At 43.9% G+C, this 19,876-nt stretch overlaps 1 protein-coding gene across 1 annotated transcript in view; it reads left to right on the top strand.

Annotated features, from left to right (window-relative positions):
- The first annotated feature begins 7,296 nt into the window (after positions 1 to 7,296).
- LOC140200566 (uncharacterized) overlaps positions 7,297 to 19,876 on the top strand; it is a 54,038-nt gene continuing 41,458 nt past the window's right edge. Inside the window, exons 1-3 of the mRNA XM_072264079.1 lie at positions 7,297 to 7,433; positions 11,527 to 11,625; positions 16,832 to 17,173. Of these exons, the coding sequence (XP_072120180.1) occupies positions 11,538 to 11,625; positions 16,832 to 17,173 (430 nt within the window). The 5' untranslated portion in view covers positions 7,297 to 7,433; positions 11,527 to 11,537. The remainder of the gene's footprint in view (positions 7,434 to 11,526; positions 11,626 to 16,831; positions 17,174 to 19,876) is intronic.

Below are 19,876 nucleotides of genomic sequence, written 5' to 3'. Positions count from 1 at the left end.
AACACATCTGTAGTTGTGAACTTCCCATGGTTCAGGACATTTACAAGGACAGGTGTGTAAAAAGGGCCCGTAGGATCATTGGGGATCCAAGCCATCCCAACCACAATCTATTTCAGCTGCTATCATCCAGGAAGTGGTACTGCAGCATAAAAGCCAGGACCACCAGGATCCAGGATAACTTCTTCCACCAGGCCATCAGACTAATGAACTCAGACTGACTTGAGTGTATTCTATATTACATTGACTGTTCTATTTATTATAAATTACTATGATTGCAAATCGCACATTTAGATGAAGACGTAGTATAAAGATTTTTACGTCGCATGTATGTGAAGGATGTAAGAAATGAAGTCAATTCAATATACTCTCCACTAAACATCGAGAGAAGATTGTCAAATTTTTCATGTTATGCCGAATCTTCGCAAAATCCACAAGAAGTAGAGGCGCTGACGTGCTTTCTTCATAATCCTAGGAGGACCAATATGCTGGCAGGGAGATTAGCGAGGGCTACTGAGGTGACTTTAAACTAGAATGGTTGGGGGGTGGAAATCAAATTAAAGAGGCTAGGCGTGAGGAGGTTAGTTCAAAATAGGGGATAGGAACCAGTGCAGAGAGACAGAGGGGTGTAAAGTGAGGGTAGAAGCAAAAAGTACTAAGGAGAAAAGTAAAAGTGGCAGGCCGACAAATCCAGGGCAAGCATTAAAAAGGGCCACTTTTCAACATAATTGTATAAGGGCTAAGAGAGTTGTAAAAGAGCGCCTGAAGGCTTTGTGTGTCAATGCAAGGAGTATTCGTAATAAGGTGGATGAATTGAAAGTGCAGATTGTTATTAATGATTATGATATAGTTGGGATCACAGAGACATGGCTCCAGGGTGACCAGGGATGGGAGCTCAACGTTCAGGGATATTCAATATTCAGGAGGGATAGGCATGAAGGAAGGGGAGGTGGGGTGGCGTTGCTGGTTAAAGAAGAGATTAACGCAATAGAAAGGAAGGACATAAGCCGGGAAGATGTGGAATCGATATGGGTAGAGCTGCGTAACACTAAGGGGCAGAAGACGCTGGTGGGAGTTGTGTACAGGCCACCTAACAGTAGTAGTGAGGTCGGAGATGATATTAAACAGGAAATTAGAAATGTGTGCAATAAAGGAACAGCAGTTATAATGGGTGACTCCAATCTACATGTAGACTGGGTGAACCAAATTGGTAAAGGTGCTGAGGAAGAGGATTTCTTGGAATGTATGCGGGATGGTTTTTTGAACCAACATGTCAAGGAACCAACTAGAGAGCAGGCTATTCTGGACTGGGTTTTGAGCAATGAGGAAGGGTTAATTAGCAATCTTGTCGTGAGAGGCCCCTTGGGTAAGAGTGACCATAATATGGTGGAATTCTTCATTAAGATGGAGAGTGACATAGTTAATTCAGAAACAAAGGTTCTGAACTTAAAGAGGGGTAACTTTGAAGGTATGAGACGTGAATTAGCTAAGATAGACTGGCAAATGACACTTAAAGGATTGACGGTGGGTATGCAATGGCAAGCATTTAAAGATTGCATGGATGAACTACAACAATTGTTCATCCCAGTTTGGCAAAAGAATAAATCAAGGAAGGTAGTGCACCCGTGGCTGACAGGAGAAATTAGGGATAGTATCAATTCCAAAGAAGAAGCATACAAATTAGCCAGAGAAAGTGGCTCACCTGAGGACTGGGAGAAATTCAGAGTTCAGCAGAGGAGGACAAAGGGCTTAATTAGGAAGGGGAAAAAAGATTATGAGAGAAAACTGGCAGGGAACATAAAAACTGACTGTAAAAGCTTTTATAGATATGTAAAAAGGAAAAGACTGGTAAAGACAAATGTAGGTCCCCTACAGACAGAAACAGGTGAATTGATTATGGGGAGCAAGGACATGGCAGACCAATTGAATAATTACTTTGGTTCTGTCTTCACTAAGGAGGACATAAATAATCTTCCAGAAATAGTAGGGGACAGAGGGTCCAGTGAGATGGAGGAACTGAGCGAAATACATGTTAGTAGGGAAGTGGTTTTAGGTAAATTGAAGGGATTGAAGGCAGATAAATCCCCAGGGCCAGATGGTCTGCATCCTAGAGTGCTTAAGGAAGTAGCCCAAGAAATAGTGGATGCATTAGTGATAATTTTTCAAAACTCGTTAGATTCTGAACTAGTTCCTAAGGATTGGAGGGTGGCTAATGTAACCCCACTTTTTAAAAAAGGAGGGAGAGAGAAACCGGGGAATTATAGACCGGTTAGCCTAACGTCGGTGGTGGGGAAACTGCTGGAGTCAGTTATCAAAGATGTGATAACAGCACATTTGGAAAGCGGTGAAATCATCGGACAAAGTCAGCATGGATTTGTGAAAGGAAAATCATGTCTGACGAATCTCATAGAATTTTTTGAGGATGTAACTAGTAGAGTGGATAGGGGAGAACCAGTGGATATAGTATATTTGGATTTTCAAAAGGCTTTTGACAAGGTCCCACACAGGAGATTAGTGTGCAAACTTAAAGCACACGGTATTGGGGGTAGGGTATTGATGTGGATGGAGAATTGGTTAGCAGACAGGAAGCAAAGAGTGGGAATAAACGGGACCTTTTCAGAATGGCAGGCGGCGACTAGTGGGGTACCGCAAGGCTCAGTGCTGGGACCCCAGTTGTTTACAATATATATTAATAACTTGGATGAGGGAATTAAATGCAGCATCTTCAAGTTTGCGGATGACACGAAGCTGGGTGGCAGTGTTAGCTGTGAGGAGGATGCTAAGAGGATGCAGAGTGACTTGGATAGGTTGGGTGAGTGGGCAAATTCATGGCAGATGCAATTTAATGTGGATAAATGTGAAGTTATCCACTTTGGTGGCAAAAATAGGAAAACAGATTATTATCTGAATGGTGGCCGATTAGGAAAAGGGGAGGTGTAACGAGACCTGGGTGTCATTATACACCAGTCATTGAAAGTGGGCATGCAGGTACAGCAGGCGGTGAAAAAGGCGAATGGTATGCTGGCATTTATAGCGAGAGGATTCGAGTACAGGAGCAGGGAGGTACTACTGCGGTTGTACAAGGCCTTGGTGAGACCACACCTGGAGTATTGTGTGCAGTTTTGGTCCCCTAATCTGGGGAAAGACATCCTTGCCATAGAGGGAGTACAAAGAAGGTTCACCAGATTGATTCCTGGGTTGGCAGGACTTTCATATGAAGAAAGACTGGATGAACTGGGCTTGTACTCATTGGAATTTAGAAGATTGAGGGAGGATCTTATTGAAACGTATAAAATCCTAAACGGATTGGACAGGCTAGATGCAGGAAGATTGTTCCCGATGTTGGGGAAGTCCAGAACAAGGGGTCACAGTTTGAGGATAAAGGGGAAGCCTTTTAGGACCGAGATTAGGAAAAACTTCTTCACACAGAGAGTGGTGAATCTGTGGAATTCTCTGCCACAGGAAACAGTTGAGGCCAGTTCATTGGCTATATTTAAGAGGGAGTTAGATATGGCCCTTGTGGCTACGGGGATCAGGGGGTATGGAGGGAAGGCTGAGGCGGGGTTCTGAGTTGGATGATCAACCATGATCATAATAAATGGCGGTGCAGGCTCGAAGGGCTGAATGGCCTACTCCTGCACCTATTTTCTATGTTTCTATGTTTCTATAATTGCACTTCAGAGGAGAGGTCCTCTGAAATAATAATTAAAGTTGCTGATCCTCTTCACCTCTGATCCTCCGATCAGGATTGGCTCATGGAAGTCTGGTTTTCTCCTTCTGAAGTTAATAATCCACTCCTTCGTCTTGCTGACATTGACTAGGAGGTTGTTGTTAAGGCACCACTCCACAAGATTTTCAATCTCCCCCCAATATGCAGATTCATCAGCACCTTTGATTTGGTCTACAACAGTGGTGTTATCAGCAATCTTGAATATGGCATTAAAGCTGTGCATAGCCAGACAGTGATAACTGTAAAGTGAGTATAGCATGGGGCTATGTACATAGTATTGTGGTGCACCTATGTTGGTGGAGATCATGGAGAAGAGTTTGTTGCCAATCAGATCTGACTGGTGTCTGTATGTGAGGAAATCAATGAACCAATTACACAAAGAGGCATTGAGGCCCAGTATCAGAAGCTTATTGATATAGACTTATGGGTTTGATGGTATTAAATGCTGATCTATAGTCAATAAACTACATTGCGGTGCATTCGTCACTGGTATCCATATGTTCCAGGGTTGAGTGAAGAGCCAATGAGATGGCATCTGCTGTGGGCCAGTTTCTTCAGTGGGCACACTGGATTCGACCTAAGTCACTTCTTAGTCTGGAGTTGATATATTTCATCACCAAACCCTCAAAACACTTCATTACCGTGGATGTCAGTGTTACTGGATAACAGCCATTAAGGCTGGTCACCACATTCTTCTTGGGCACTGGTATAACTGAAGTCCTGCAGACTGCTGAAGTGAGAGGTTAAAGATCTCAGTGAACACTCCAGCCAGTTGATCAGAACAGGCCTTTAGTACTTGCTCAGGTAACCTGTCTGGGCAAGGTGTTTCTAAAGGGTTCACCCTCCTGAAGGCTGCTCACACATCAGAGACTGAAATCATAGGATTATCGGGGGCTATGAAAATTTGTGATGGTTCCTCCATGTTTTGTAGGTCAAAGTGAGCATGGGTGGCACTGAGCTCATCTGGAAGTGAAGCCCTGCCGTCGCCTATGTTGTTTGATTTAACTTTTTAAGAGGTGATAGTATTCAAGTCCAGACACAACTGTCAAACATCCTACTTTGATTTAAGTTTAGTCTGGAATTGCCACTTCACCCTTGAGTTGGCTTTGCAGAAATTGTATTTGGACCTCTTGTACCTTTCTTGGGAAAATTCTGAATGATTTTATGGGGACACACTCACGTAAAATGTTTTAATAAAGTCCGTGGCAACCATGCTGTACACATTCAGATCCACAGATGAGTCCTTGAACACGACCAGTCCACTGACTCAAACCAGTCCCACAGCTGCTCTCCTGCCTCCCACAACCACCTCTTTGTTGTCCTCATCTGTGAATCTTTGCTCTTTAACCAAACCTACAGAAGATACAGAAGAACAATATCTGGGGGAGACGGTAATTATCAGCGAATATTTAGCACAGTGATCGTTATCTACAGACAATTGTGACTAAAACAGCATAAAATGAGGAACAATCCTATCTGCCCATTTCCTCATTTTGTTCACTGGAAATGTCAGTTGAAATAGTGAAATAACTGTTCACATTGCTAAAGATAAGCTCAGGGGGATCAGATGGACACAGACTAAGCTGTGGAGATCACTGTGGGATAGAGTGTCTTTGGCAACAGTGGAAACTGAGTGAGAGCAGATCAGCAGGGCCAGGAATATCACTCCATTGTGGAGCCAAGTCAATGTGTATATTTAAAGCGGAGCTGGATAGGTAGTCGATGAGTAAGGGTGTCAAAGGTTACGGGGAGAAGATTCAAGCTTCAAAGATTCAAAGATTCATAAAACTTTATTGTCATTCTAACTGTACATCAGCTCTGCAGGGCAGAATGAAACAGTGTTTCTCAGGAGCAGTGCAATCATAACATAACAAACGCAACACTAAACAATAAACATAGCAATAAATAGTAAAACACAACAGCCACATGTCAGTTAAAATCAAGTTATAAGTGTCCAGTACAAGTTAAAAGTGTTCAAAGCAGAGTCAGGTACAGCAGCTATTTAGCAGTCTGACTGCCTGTGGGAGGAAGCTGTTTAGTAGCCTCATGGTTTTAGTTTTGATGCTCCTGTAACGTTTGTCTGATGGCAGAAGAACAAACAGTTCATGGAGAGGGTGTGAGGGGTCTTTAATGATGTATCGTGTCTTCTGGAGGCATCGACTCTGAAAGAGGCCTTGCACAGAAGGTAGGGAGACCACAATAACCTTCTCTGCTCCCCTAACCACCCTCTGCAAGGCTTTTTTGTCGACAGCACTGCAGCTGGAGTTCTAGGTTGTGATGCAAAAGGTCAGCACACTCTCAACTACACCTCTGTAGAATGTAGTTAAGATGTTAGTGGGGAGTGACGCTTGTTTAAGCTTTCTCAGAAAGTGCAATCTCTGCTGGGCCCGTTTCACAATTCCAGTGGTGTTCCTGGACCAGGTGAGATTGTCCAAGATCTGCACCCCAAGGAACTTAATGTTTTCCACTCTATCCACTGTGGAGCCGCTGATGCTGAGGGGTGTGTGCTCAGGCTGAGACCGTCTGAAATCGACAATCATCTCCTTGGTTTTGGTGACATTAAGCATCAAGTTGTTATCTCTGCACCAGCTCTCTAGGTGTTTGACCTCCTCCCTGTACATTGTAAAGGCAGGAGAATAGAGTTGAGAGAGATAATAAATCAGCCGTGATGGAATGGTGGAGCAGACACGATGGATCAAATGTTTTAATCCTGCTCCTATATCTTATTACTTTATGGATAGACAACAATTTTCACAGCAGTAGTTTTCAGTTGATTAAGTGCTCAGAATGGATGTCAAACTTCAGTTAATCAACACCCTCAACCAGAGCTCAAGAGTATTTCCTCAGTTATTTTAAAGGAAGAACATTGTAGTTCAGCTAACACTGTTTAAAAAGAAAATTGGATTCAGACAATGAATAAACATTGTTAAATAAACTTTATTTTACTTGGGAGTAGCCAGACCTTAGATAAATTAAAATTATTTGCAAATCAACATCAGTTTGAATTGGCATTGCAGCAGAGAACACAAATTATTCTCAAAAGCTGTGAAGGTCTTGGGGCTCTCTGTGAGGCTCTATATGGGAAGCATTACAAGGCACAGGAGAAAATTGAATCATTACAAAGCTGATGGCTGAAACTTCACCTATGGGTAAAACTATGAACTCACACTCAATACTGGACTAACTTTGAAAATCTTTTATTGCATTACATATCAAATCAAACTCATTTGTGTTTACTTCATCCTAAAGTTTGCCAAGTGGTGTTGTATCTGGATACAGTTTAAAACTAGCAGGCCACCACCATCAATTAACAAACATTGAACCCAACAAAATTAGCCACGTTCCATTCATTATGGCATATTCCGTCATCTACCATTACCTTGCACATTTGATACACTTCCAAGGCTTTAAAATGATATTCCAAATCTAAACTCTTCCAATACATTTTTGAATTCAGTAACTTTCCATTTTTGGATTATTCAAATTAGCTATTTCAAGCTGATATTTCATTGGCTCAAACACACTTAACCCGAGTGATGCCTGAACCCTGAGCTGAAGAGGAAGAGGAAGCTCGCCTGCCCTGTGGTTTCAAAAGAGACACTGTCACTTACAGAGCAGAGTCTGGGGAACTCAGCCTGTTGTGTGTCATTGTATTCGGAGATTCTATGTCAGTCTTTGGGCTCCTTCACCAGTATCGTCCCACAAGGTAGGCAACCTCAATGCAATCTCACTTTAAGGAAAGGATAGGTTTAAATGGGTTAACTCAGTGTTAATTATCTTTTATTTTTTGAAACTTCACTCTTTCAATCAGTTCTACCATTGCAGTCTGCCTCACTGTCAATTAAACAAGGGCAGTAAGACATTACTAATTTGTTCTTTTTCTTGGTTTTTCTCTCAATTGCAATAAAGGAGGGTTCTCATAGATCAATGACCAGAATCCCATATTATATACATTTTAATCTTTCCTTCTTGTTACCTGGTCAATACAACACTTTCAATGTCAAAATGGATTTAATTTTTCCTGTTTCCCCGCCAACGCTCTGGGACTGTTTGAGGTTTTCATTCTTCTTCATCATTCTGCTACCTCTTCAGTTCATCGCCTGAGCAATGAGGTCAAACATAATTGAAACCATTTTGCTGGGAAGGGTGCGGATGAACATCACAGACAAACTAAGCAGGCAGCTCTTTAATGTGAGATTGAAATCATAGAATGACAGCAGTAATTCCAGAATTTCTTCAGTCAGAGGTTCTGTAAATGTGGAACAAGCTGCAAGCGAAAATGGTAGTGGACAACAAGGAAGACTATCAAAGCTTGCAGTGGGTTAGAAACCAAATGGAAATACGTGCTGAAAAATGGCAGATGGGATTTAATGCAGACAAATGTGAGGTGTTGCACTTTGGGAGGACAAACAAAGGTAGGTGTTACCCAGTGACTGATCGGGCACTGAGGAAGGATACAGTAGAGCAAAAGGATCTGAAAATACAGGTCCATAATTCATTGAAAGTGGTGTCAGTAATCCTAATGGTCCTAAAAAGAGCTTTTGATACATTAGCCTTCATAAATCAGAGTATTGTGTTGAGGAATTGGGATGTTTGCTGAAACTGTTTAAACATAAGTGAGGCCAAATTTGGAGTATTGGGAGCAGTTTCAGTCACCTACATACAGGAAAGATATCAATAAGATGGAAAAAATGCAGGAAAAAAATACAATGATGTTGCTGGGACTTGAGGACCTGAATATAAGGGAAGTTTAAATAGGTTAGGACTTTGTTCCCTGGGTGTGGGAGAATGAGGGATGATTTGGTAGAGTTAGAAGAATTATGAGGGATATAGATAGGACAAATACAAGCAGACTCTTTCCACTGAGGTTTAGTGGGATGAGAATTAGAGGTCATAGGTTAAAATGAAAGATGAACTATTTAAGGGAAATCTGACAGGGAACTTCTTCATTCAGAGGATCATGAGTGTGAAATGAGCTATTAGCAAAGGTTGTAGATGTAGTATTTGATTGCATCATTTAAGCGAGGTTTGGATGAATACATGGATGGGAGGGGTATGGAAGGTTATGGTCCAGGTGCAGGTCGATGGGACTAGGCAGAATTAGAGTTTCCCACAGATGAGATGGCCTGAAAGTCTTGTTTCTCTGCTATAGTGTTCTGTGACTTTATGACTCTATGTGAAATAAATTACAGCATTTAAGACAGAGTTCATGGATGTAGGAGGTATGGAGGGCTATAGTCTGAATCCAGATAGGTGGGAGTGAGCAGAAGACCAGGCTGGCTCAGACAAGGTGGACCAAAGGGCCTGTTTCTGTGTTGTAGTACTCTCTGACTCTGTTACAGCAGTGACAATATACCAATGGCAGAGCCCACAAAAGGGAATTGTTTACTCATGTAATTGTGTTGAATCTATTCTAAAGTGCTCCGTGGTCAAGATTATCAAAGTATTCTACCTAACAAAGTATCTGTCAGCGACCGAAGTAATTGAGTTTTCTTTTGTGGTATATAAGTCACCCAGACCAAATGAACTGAACACTAAGGTTCTGTAAGAAATACGGTTAGAGATTGTGGAGGCATTAGCAATAATTTTTCAAAAATCTTTGGAATCCGTCATGGTGCCTGAGGACTGGAAAATTACAAATGTCACTCCACTCTTTAAGAAAGGAGGAAGGCAGCAGAAAGGAAATTAAAGACCAGGCAGCCTGACCTCAGTAGTTGGGAAGATGTTGGAGTGAATTATAAAGGATGAAGTTATGGAGTACTTGGTGACACAGGACAAAAGTCCTGTGTCACCAAGTCGGCATGGTTTTCTTAAGGGAAAATCTTGCCTGACGAACCTGTTGGAATTTATGAGCTGATTACGAGTAGGATAGATAAAGGGATGCGGTGTATGTTGTATATTTAGATTTTCAGGCTTTGACAAGGTGCCACTCACGAGGCTTCTTACTAAGTTATAAGCCCATGGTATTACAGGAAAGTTACTAACATGGTTAGAGCATTGGCTGATTGGTAGGGGGCTGCAAATGGGAATAAAAGGATCCTTTTCTGGTTGGCTGACAGTGACTTGTGGTGTTCTGCAGGGGTCGATGTTGGGACCATTTCTTTTTATGCTGTACATCAATAATTTAGATGATGGAATATTGGCTTTGTTGCCAAGTTTGCAGATGATACGAAGATTGGAAAGGCAGGTAGTGTTGAGGAAACAAGTAGATTGCAGAAGGACTTAGACAGATTAGGAGAATGGGTAAGAAAGTGGCAAATGAAATACAATGTTGGAAAATGCACAGTTATGCACTTTGGTCGTAGAAATAAATTTACAGACTATTTTCTAAACAGGGAGAACATCCAAAACTCTGAGATGCAAACAGATGTGGGACTCGTTGTGCAGAACACCCTGAAGGATAACTTGTAGGTTGAGTCGGTGGTGAGGAAGGCAAATGCAATGTTAGCATTCGTTTCAAGAGGTCTTGAATACAAGAGCAGGGAGATGATGCTGAGGCTTTATAAGGCACCGGTGAGGCACCACCTTGAGTATTGTAAAGAGTTTTGGGCTCCTCATCTAAGAAAAGATATGCTGGCATTAGAGAGAGTGCAGAGCAGTTTCACAAGGATGATTCTGGGAATGAAAGGGTTATCAGACAAGGAAGGCTCTGCGTCTGTACTTGCTGGAATTTAGAAGGATGGGGGGATCTCCTTCAAACCTTTCGAATGTTGAAAGGCTTAGACAGAGTAGATGTGGAAAGGATGTTTCCCTTGGTGGGGGAGTCTAGGACAAGAGCCACAGCCTCAGGATAGAGGGGTATCCATTTAAAAAGGAAATGCAGAGAATTTTTTTTAGCCGGAGGGTGGTGAAGTTGTGGAATTTGTTACCACAGGCAGCTATGGAGGCCAGGTCATTGGGTATACTTGAGGCAAAGATTAATATGTTCTTGTTTGGACATGGCATCAAAGGTCATGGGGAGAAGACCGGGAAATAGGGTTAACGAGGGGATAAAAATGATCAGCCATGATTGAATGGCATTGCAGACTCAATGGGCCATATGGCCAAATTCGGCACCTACATCTTATGGTCTATGGTCTAAATGTCAACCTCATCGATGATGACCAAAAACACACAGTAGCCTCTCACAAGACACAGGACTGGAATCTGGCATGGTCTTCTACTGCTGTAACCCATCCACATCAAAGTTCGACATGTTGTGCATTCACAGATGCTCTTCTGCACAACACCTGTATCACGTGGTTATTTGATTTACTGTCACCTTCCTGTCAGTTTAAACCCTTCTGGCCATTGTCCACTGTCCTCTGTCATTAATGAAGGATTTTCACCCACATAACTGCTGCTCACTGGATGTTTTATTTGCTTTTCGCACCATTCTCCATAAACTCTGGACACTGCTGTGTGTGAAAATCCCAGGAGCTCAGCAGTTTCTGAGATGCTGAAACCACCACGTCTGCACCAACAATCACTGCATGATCAAAATCACTTGGATCACACATCTTCCCCATTCTGATGCTTGGTCTGAACAACTACTGAACCTCTTAACCATGTCTGAATGCTTTCCTGCATTGAGTTGTGGCTGCATGATTGGCTGGTTAGATATTTGCATTGACAAGCAGGTGTACAGGTGTACCTAATAAAATGGCCACTGAGTGTAGAATCAATGTGTTCAAAATGATGAATAATTTGCCAAGTTGTGTAACTCACTTGACCCTCTCCACAGTCAAACTCAACGTGCTGACTCATGCTGTCTGTTGTTTCCTGTTGCTCAGTCTAAAGCTGCATTTATTTTCTTGCAGGAAACTACAAAATGAGGCTGAGGATTCACTGCAAAAGTTTCCCGGACAGTCTGATGTTTAAAGTCCTTGTTTTACTTCTTCATCCTGTTTCCACACAAAGTAAGCATTTTTTCTACACCGATCACAACCACAATACGGGTTCTTTGCGGGAATAGGACCCGCTGTCGGTGTTTCACTTCAGGCCGTTATTCAGCATGCCAAGGGCTCAGCCTAAGAGCTCAGCTTGCCTTCAGAAATCCAAGATCTTGTGGCTCTGGAGACGGGCGGATAGAAGGTCAGTGTCACGGCAGGAGGTCGATGTGTCATCGAGGGAGTCGGAAGATCTATGGCTGTGGGTCCAGGGACAGGAGATCTTTGGGCACAGTGCTCGGAAAAAGCGACACAATGGACTTTTAACATCGTAAACCAGCCAGTTATGTCTCCCCTCTCGCTGTGAAACGGAGACATTTCTTTCTCCCTTATTAGGAGAGAGAGAGCCTGTGATACGTTGAATACTGGGTGAACAAGTAGTCTTTGGGGTACAGCAATTCTGTGACTTTGCTGTTGCTTTGCACTTGAGTGCTTGGTGGCGGGTGCTGATGCTTTTTTTTGACAGTGGGGGGAAGGGGGTATCATTGCTTGCTGCTGGTTATGTGTGGGAGGGAGGGGAGCTGGGAAGGACTTTGGGGTTCTAACATTTAACTGTCATTCATTCTTTGGGGGCACTCCTCTGTTGTCATAGATGGTCAAGAAGAAAAAGCATTTCAGTATGTATATTATATACATTTCTCTGACATTAAGTGTACCTTTGAAACAATGCTTTATTATTTTTCATGTAAACTCATTCCTCAGTGTCAAACTCACTTTCCTCTCTGAGTCCCTGAATGTGCTGCTGTCTCACAATCCTTGCCACCATTGATGGAGATCAATTTCTGAGTTCCTTCCGTCAGGACTCCCTCCTTCTGCACCAACACAGTTCTTATCACAGACAGAAATGACAGCCACTGAGCATGTTGCTGAGGGAAACCCTCCCTCTTTATCCTACCCAGCCTGTCTGCAGACTTTGATACAGATGTCCACAACATCTCCTCCAACAACTCCCCACCACAGTGCAGCTAAGTGGAAGGGCTCTCGCCTTCCCGTTCTGTCTGCAGCTTGAGACTCAGCTGAAATACCTTCACTTCACCTCCCACACAGGCTCCTCTGGCTTCCTCTATCCTGGGACCCTCCTATTTCTCATTGTCATGCCGCTCTTTGATGACACCAACTGAAAACTGATTCTGGTTTCCACTAGTCAACTGTTGACGCAACCTCGAACTCACCAACCCCTCTCTCAAACCCTCCACATCTCCAAACTTGTAGATTGCATATGGGGTGTCCAATACAATATGAGCAAATATTACACACACAGACACACACACGTGTACTCCATCCAGCACAATAATTGCTGATACCATTGTCTTCAGTCCCACCACAAGCTTTTTCCCGAACAACCACGTCATCAATCTCCTGGCAACCGCCTGAGGCCGAAGACAACAATAGCAAACAGAGTGCTGTACCTCCCAGGATATGGGCTTCCATCCACAAAGACAGTGGGAGATAAAGGAATAGAACATGGGGAGATTATGCAAGTGTAAAAGCAACAGGTACTTGGGTTGATATCTTTAATCTCCTCAATATTGACCAGGACAATATAATGCTGAGTTTTAGGTCACACAGTATTAGTTCTGTGAATCCAGCAAAGTTTCTTGACGTAGTGCATGAATTTTATTTTTATTCATTTATGGGATGTGGGCACTGCCAGCTAAGCCAGCATTTACTGCCCATTTCTAGTTGCCCTTGAGAAGGTGATGATGAGCTGCCTTCTTGAACTGCTCAGTCCCTGAGGTGTAGGTACACCCACAGTGCTGTTAGGAAGGGAATTCCATGATTTTGACCCAGCAACAATGAAGGAACGGCAATATGTTTCCAAGTCAGGATGGTGGGAGACTTGGAGGGGGATTTCCAAGTGGTGCTGTCTCAGGTATCTGCAGTTCTCATCCTTCTAGATGGCAGTGGTTGTGAGTCTGGGAGGTGCTGTCTTAGGAACTTCAGTGTATTGCTGAAGTGCAGCCTGTAGATAGCACACACTGCTGTGTTTGTAGATGATGGAGGGATTGGATGCTGTGGAAGAGGTAGCAATTAAGTGGCTGCCTTTTACCGGATGATGTCAAGCTTCTTGAGTGTTGATCGGGCTGCACTCATCCAGGCGAGCAGTGAGTATTCCATTACACTCCTGACCTGAGCCTTGTAGATAGTGGACAGGCTTTGGGGAGTCAAGAGGTGAGTTACACACCATAGGATTCCTAGCCTTTGACCTGCTCTGGTAGCCACAGTGTTTATATGGCCAGACCAGTTCAGTTTCCTGTCAATGGTAACCCCCAGGATGTTGATGGTTGGGGATACTGTCACAGTGGTGGGGCATTGGGAGCAAGGGTGGAGTCAAATGCAAGACACATCTTGTGAGGTTACTTAGATTTAGTTTATTGATCGATACCAGGAGAGCTAGGCAGGAGCAGGAGTAGCGAACTGGACAAGAACTCAGGACTACTACTAGGCTGGGACTAGGGGTCTGGGCTAGGACTTGGAGTTGGATCCCAGAACTAGAGGAGAAATGAAGAGGCTCGGGTATGGACTCTGAGCCCGAGACTGGGCAAGGACCCAGTACCTGGGTCTTGCCTCGGGCTCGGACCCCAGAACCAGGCATGGACATGACGTGGGCTAGGGAGAGGAGGAACATGGAAAAACAGAGCCTCGGTCTCGGGAGCATGGACACATACACAGAACACAGAGTCGGGACCCCTCCTTGGAAACAGGACATAGGGCCGGGACTCACACACAGAACAGAGAGCTGGGACCCCTCCTTGGGAACAGGACACAGGGCTGGGACTCATGACACCCCCGCGGGGCAACAGCAAGACGGCCTGACTTACCCAACAGAGGCAAGGACAAGACAAGATGAGACATGACCCCCCACGGAGCAATGGCAAGATGACCTGACTTACCCCACGGAGGCAAGGACAAGACAAGACCAACACCAAAGAACAACACAGTTCCTATCTAGCTCCAGTCTTGGAACTAGACCGAGGTGCAGGCGAGGACTACAGACGAGGGGTAGAGGTGAGAGGGGCAGAGAAGGGATTCAGACAGGGGGGTAGGACAGGAATCACAGACCGCTAGGGCCTGGACTTGACTTGGTACTTGGAGGCCGCCAGGGCCAGGACTTGGACGTGGTACTTGGATGCCGCTGGAGCCAGGACTTGGTACTTGGAACCTCCGGGTAGTTGCGAACTCTAGACTCGGCCCAGGAACAGTAGACAGCGGCTCCTGATTCTCTCCAGCGGGTTAACTGACGGACCCACCTTGATGAGGAAACTTTGCAGGCTTGCTTTGGTGAGGTAACTGGACAGGGTTGCTCCGGTGAGGAAAGGTGAATTACCGGCACTCGCTTCAGCAGAGACTAGGCTTGCTCCGGCCAGATGACATCGGCACACCGTACCTTGGATGACTTTGCAGACGCTCCCGTGCCAAACGGCTGCAAGCCAGAGACTATAAACTACTGGTTCAGCCGAGTGTTAATTGCCTCTAAGCCGGGGGAAACAGGAAAACAGGGAATCAATGGTCCCGATCGTATCATAAACAAGGTAAATTTAAAGGGACCCTGATCCGGACCATGACAGATACAGTGATGGTGATGCCACTGAATGTCAAGAGAAGATGGCTAGAGCCTCTCTTGTTGGATATAGTCATTACCAGGCACTTGTGTGACTCCACTTGTAGCCCAGGCCTGGATATTGTCCAGGTACTGCTGCATTTGGGTATAAACTCCTTCACTAGCTGAGAAGTCATGAATAGTGCAGAACATTGAATTGTACTAGAGTGCTTTGCTTATAATGTTTGTGCAACATTAAGCCAATAGGCTTTGAGCACATAACAAACTGCAGACAAGCAGATGAGTTACTGGAAGAATGCCAAGTGCACTGATTAAGCAGATGTACAGGATGCACTCTGTCAATCTGATGTGCAGGAGCTAACACTTGTGTATAAAGGAGTGACTATGCTGGCTGTTTTTTTTCTGAAGCTATCAATGGCTCTTGTACAGTGCTAGTCTTCCATTGCTGCAAGTAAAATAAATGCACATATTATTGATCCACTCTGAATTGTTGTTTGTTATGCTGAGCTGAGCTGAGACCTCCTTCAGTCAGAGTTGACCATGGATATTGTGTCCTAGCTGTCTAAGTATACAGGCCTGGGCTGTATGATATGGAGAGCAAGCTGTTTCCCATGTAGAAAGCTTCCCTTTCCATGCATCTGATGAACCCAAAGGTACAGCAGAGGTCATCACAGTTTTGTATCAGTTGCATTCCTGGAGTTGCTAGTCAGCATTGAATTCACTGTAGGACTGCCTTAGCGAACCCAGCTCCGGACTTTTCCCTCGGGGTTTACTCCCAAAGCCTTCCCCACTTCCCCATGAGTGGGTATAACCACAAGGCAGTGGAGGTTTGAGATCAGAGTTTATTTGTTATATGACAGAGTGAAAATGTGCTCGACAAGCCAGAGGAATTGGGAGAGGTGCAAAGCATGAACTTTGCATCAGTTTTCAAACAGAAGAAGGACATGAAGGAAAATGGAATTAGGGAAGAGTATGTTGATAGTCCCAGGCTTGAGATGTTTTGTACTTTGAGGAAGATGATTCCCCAGGGTCTGCTGGGTTCTTTCCCAGGTTAAGGAAGGAGACAAGAAAGGAGATTTCTGGGTCTGCGACTGAGATATTTTTATCCATTTTAGCCACACAAAGTTATAGAGTCATAGAAAAGTACAGCACAAAAACAGGCCCATCGGCCTGTTTAGTCAATGTCTAAACCTAAATTATTTAAATTGCCTATTCCCATCGAACCGCACTGGGACCATAAACCTCCATACCTCTAATATCCATGTACCTATCTAAACTTCACTCAAACATTGAAATCGAACTTGCACTGTTTGCTCATTCTACACTGTCATGACCCTCTGAATGAAAACATTCCCCCTTGTGTTGCCCTTAAACTTTTCACCTTCCACTCTTAACACACGAATTCTAGTTGTAAAACAACCTAGCCTCAGTGGACAAAGCCTGCTTGCATTAATCCAGACAGACAGATTTCCACAGGCTGTGCCTGCCTCACTGAATGTTCTGTAGAAGATCAGAAAAGAATGGAAATAAATGAACTTCAACATTAGTGACCTACATGGGATGAAGGAAATGTATCTTACATATTCATTCAATTGTTGTTTCTCTTTCCAACAGGAAACAGAAATCAAATTTATTTCTTGGATCAAGGAAAGGACATTGTGTTAAAAGGAACATACAGTCTTGGGAATAGCCCATTAGCCTGGGAATGGAAACCACACTCAGGGCAGCACACCCACCAGTTGAGGACTTTCATCAGACGCAACTCAGACAGTTGGAGTCGATATTGGAACAGTGACTGGAGAAGCAGTGACTTCCACCAGGAACTGCAATTGGATTATTATACTGCTAATCTGAAAATTAAAAGAGCCAATTTTAAATTCGCGGGATTGTTCACTTTGACTCAAACACAGCCGACAAAGCAAATCCTGAGACAATATGAAATATTTGGAATCAAAGGTGCGTAAGTCAGAAAGGTTCTCTGCTTCTCTGCAAATGATTTCATGCAAAATGCTGAGGGATTGTGAGAATCGTGAGATTTCATTCAGCCAGTGAAGAGAGAATTGCTCATTAAAACAAATAGGGTGAGGATTCTAGATCATTGTGAAGCTTTTGACAGGAGCAAATTTTGTCTGATTATTTCACCAGGAACAGCAAAGAAAGGAAGCAACTAACACAAAATTCTGGAGAAACTCATCAGGTCAGACAGCATCAATAAATTGAAATGAACTGTCTATGTTTCTGTCTGAGACCGTTCACGAGGAAATAAATGGACAGGAAAAGGGCAGAAGCCAGAATAAAAGGGTGGGGTAGAGGGAGGAGCAACAGCTGGTGGGTGATCAATGAATCGATGTGAGGGAGGAGAGTGGGTACGTGGAGAAGGAAGGGAATGATGTGAGAAACTGGGCTGTGATAGGTGGAAGAGGCAATGGGCTGAGGCAGAAGGAAGCTGATACGAGAGGACAGTGGAGCATGGAATAAGGAGGAGGAAATGGAAAATGAGGGAGGAAGGTGTGGGTAATGTGCAGTTCACAGAGGCTGGTGAGGAGAAAGAGACTGGGATGGGCCCTGTTGTCTGGGAATGGAAACCAGACTCATGGTAGGATATCTGGAAACTAGGGTCTTTCCAAAGAACAGGAAGGGCCTGGTGGAGCAGTGTGCCATATGAGAGAAGCAGACATGTGTACCAGCAGATGGATCTTGATTCTGGGATTATTAATCTGAGAATTAGAAAATACCCAATTGAACTTGCAGGATTTTCCACCTTGATTCAAACACAGCTGAGGAAAGAAATTGAAAAATAATAAGCAAACTTTGGAATTAAAGGTGAGAGGACCAGACAAAGATCAATTACATGTTTCTTTGCAAATAATTAGAGTAAATCTCCCACTGAAACAACTAAGAGAAAAAGTATTTGTTCATTGCTTCTAACATAAACATGTTTCGTCAATTTGCTGCAAGAATAAGAAGTCAAGGAATCTACCCCACAGTGAGTATTGTGGCCTGTTCACTGACATGGTATAATAGGGACTGAATTGTGTTATGAAATATGCTGATGATTTGTAATAAATCTCGGCCCAGTGGGTCTGGGGTGAGACTGGACACTGAAACCGCTGATCAGTGTTACCCAGTGGATCATGTCAATGGCTCACTCTGTCAAGATCAATGAGGAAGCCCATTGTCTGTGGAATTTGGACCCTGTCAGACAGTTCACTCCATGAGGACAGCTGAGGGAGCAATATCAAAGACAAAGGGATAAATGTATTAATTCATTTGCATCTGAATCTTGTTTGCGTTCATGAATCAAAATTACCACTCTGAGATGGAAAGGTTCCACCAGCAGTCACACTGAGAACAGCTGGAATTACCCTGTTGCAAATGTGAACAAATTTAGGAATTCCACCCCTGTGTTTCCTAAGGTGAAATTCCTAGACTTGCTGAATTTTCCTGGAGGTGAATGTGCCGGTACTCCCCATCGCTGTGCTCCACACAGACACCCTGATGTAGCAGGAATACACTGATATTCCCCGGCACTGACAGCGGGAAAACTGCGGATGGTCCTGGTGCCTGGTTGGAGCTGGTGCAGGATCCGTGAGGTCACTCATTTCACTGGGGAATTTACAGTGGTGAGGAGGAAAGGGGGAACGGAAGGAAATTATTTGATTCTGTGAGTTTGTGTTTGGTTGAATTTGTTCATGTTAGATACATTTTCAAATTATATGTTAAATATTTAATATATGAAAATATCTGTTTATTTAATTTTAATATAGTTGATGCCATTCAGAAACATTGCAACAGTTTGGCAGCTTCAGCAGGGGACAAACCTGGAAGTGTGACTCTGCCTCCTGTGGATAATTCTCCACAATTGTGCAGGTGGGGTTAGTCTGTCCCATCTGTTTGACACAAGACTATTCAATTAGACCGTGCACCATATATGGCATAGTCGATTGGCTCCAGGATGCTCCCAGCCAATCTTTGTCCTCATAGATCTAACCCAGGTGAGTGTAGGACCCTGGGGAATCAGAGCAGCGAGTGTGAGCTGCCAACTCCCTCAGCACAACCCAGACTAATCCAGTCTGAGCACCAGGGATGGGATAAACATTGATACCTGCTGTGTTGGTGCTGTGTTGATATCTAAATGAGAGGAGGGTCACTGTCTCATGAAGACACAAAAGACTACAGATGCTGAAATCTGGATCAATGCACAAAGAGCTGGAGGAATTTGGCAAGTCAGGCAGCATCTATGCAGAGAAATGCACAGTCTGTGTCCATTTCTCTCCAGAAATGCTACCTGACCTGCTGAGTTCCTCCTACTCATTAGGTGCCGCTGTCAGACAGACTAAGGAACAGTAGAGTTGGGTCCTGAATTGCCATCCTGACCAAAGGACTGGCCTCAGACCTTTGCTCCTGGAATGAAATTGCACCAGATTGAATTCACCGCATCAGAATGTCCCGTAACTTATACACTCCTGGAATTCATTATTTCTTGCCATGTTCCAGGAGGGACTGAAAGTCAGGGCGGGCATTTAGAGAACTAGTCTCTCCTGACAAGCCCTTCCTCATGGAGGCTCAGTGATTGGAGACCTACTCAGTACATTCTGGCAGCTCATCAATTTAAATAATTGTCTAACTGGAATGACCTTAGATGTCAACTTTGTCCAC

The sequence above is a fragment of the Mobula birostris genome, chromosome 7, assembly GCF_030028105.1.
Source record: "Mobula birostris isolate sMobBir1 chromosome 7, sMobBir1.hap1, whole genome shotgun sequence".
In the NCBI taxonomy this organism is placed as follows: Eukaryota; Metazoa; Chordata; class Chondrichthyes; order Myliobatiformes; family Myliobatidae; genus Mobula; species Mobula birostris.
Note: the sequence above shows the minus strand (reverse complement) of the source record. Positions and strands in the feature narration are given on the sequence as shown.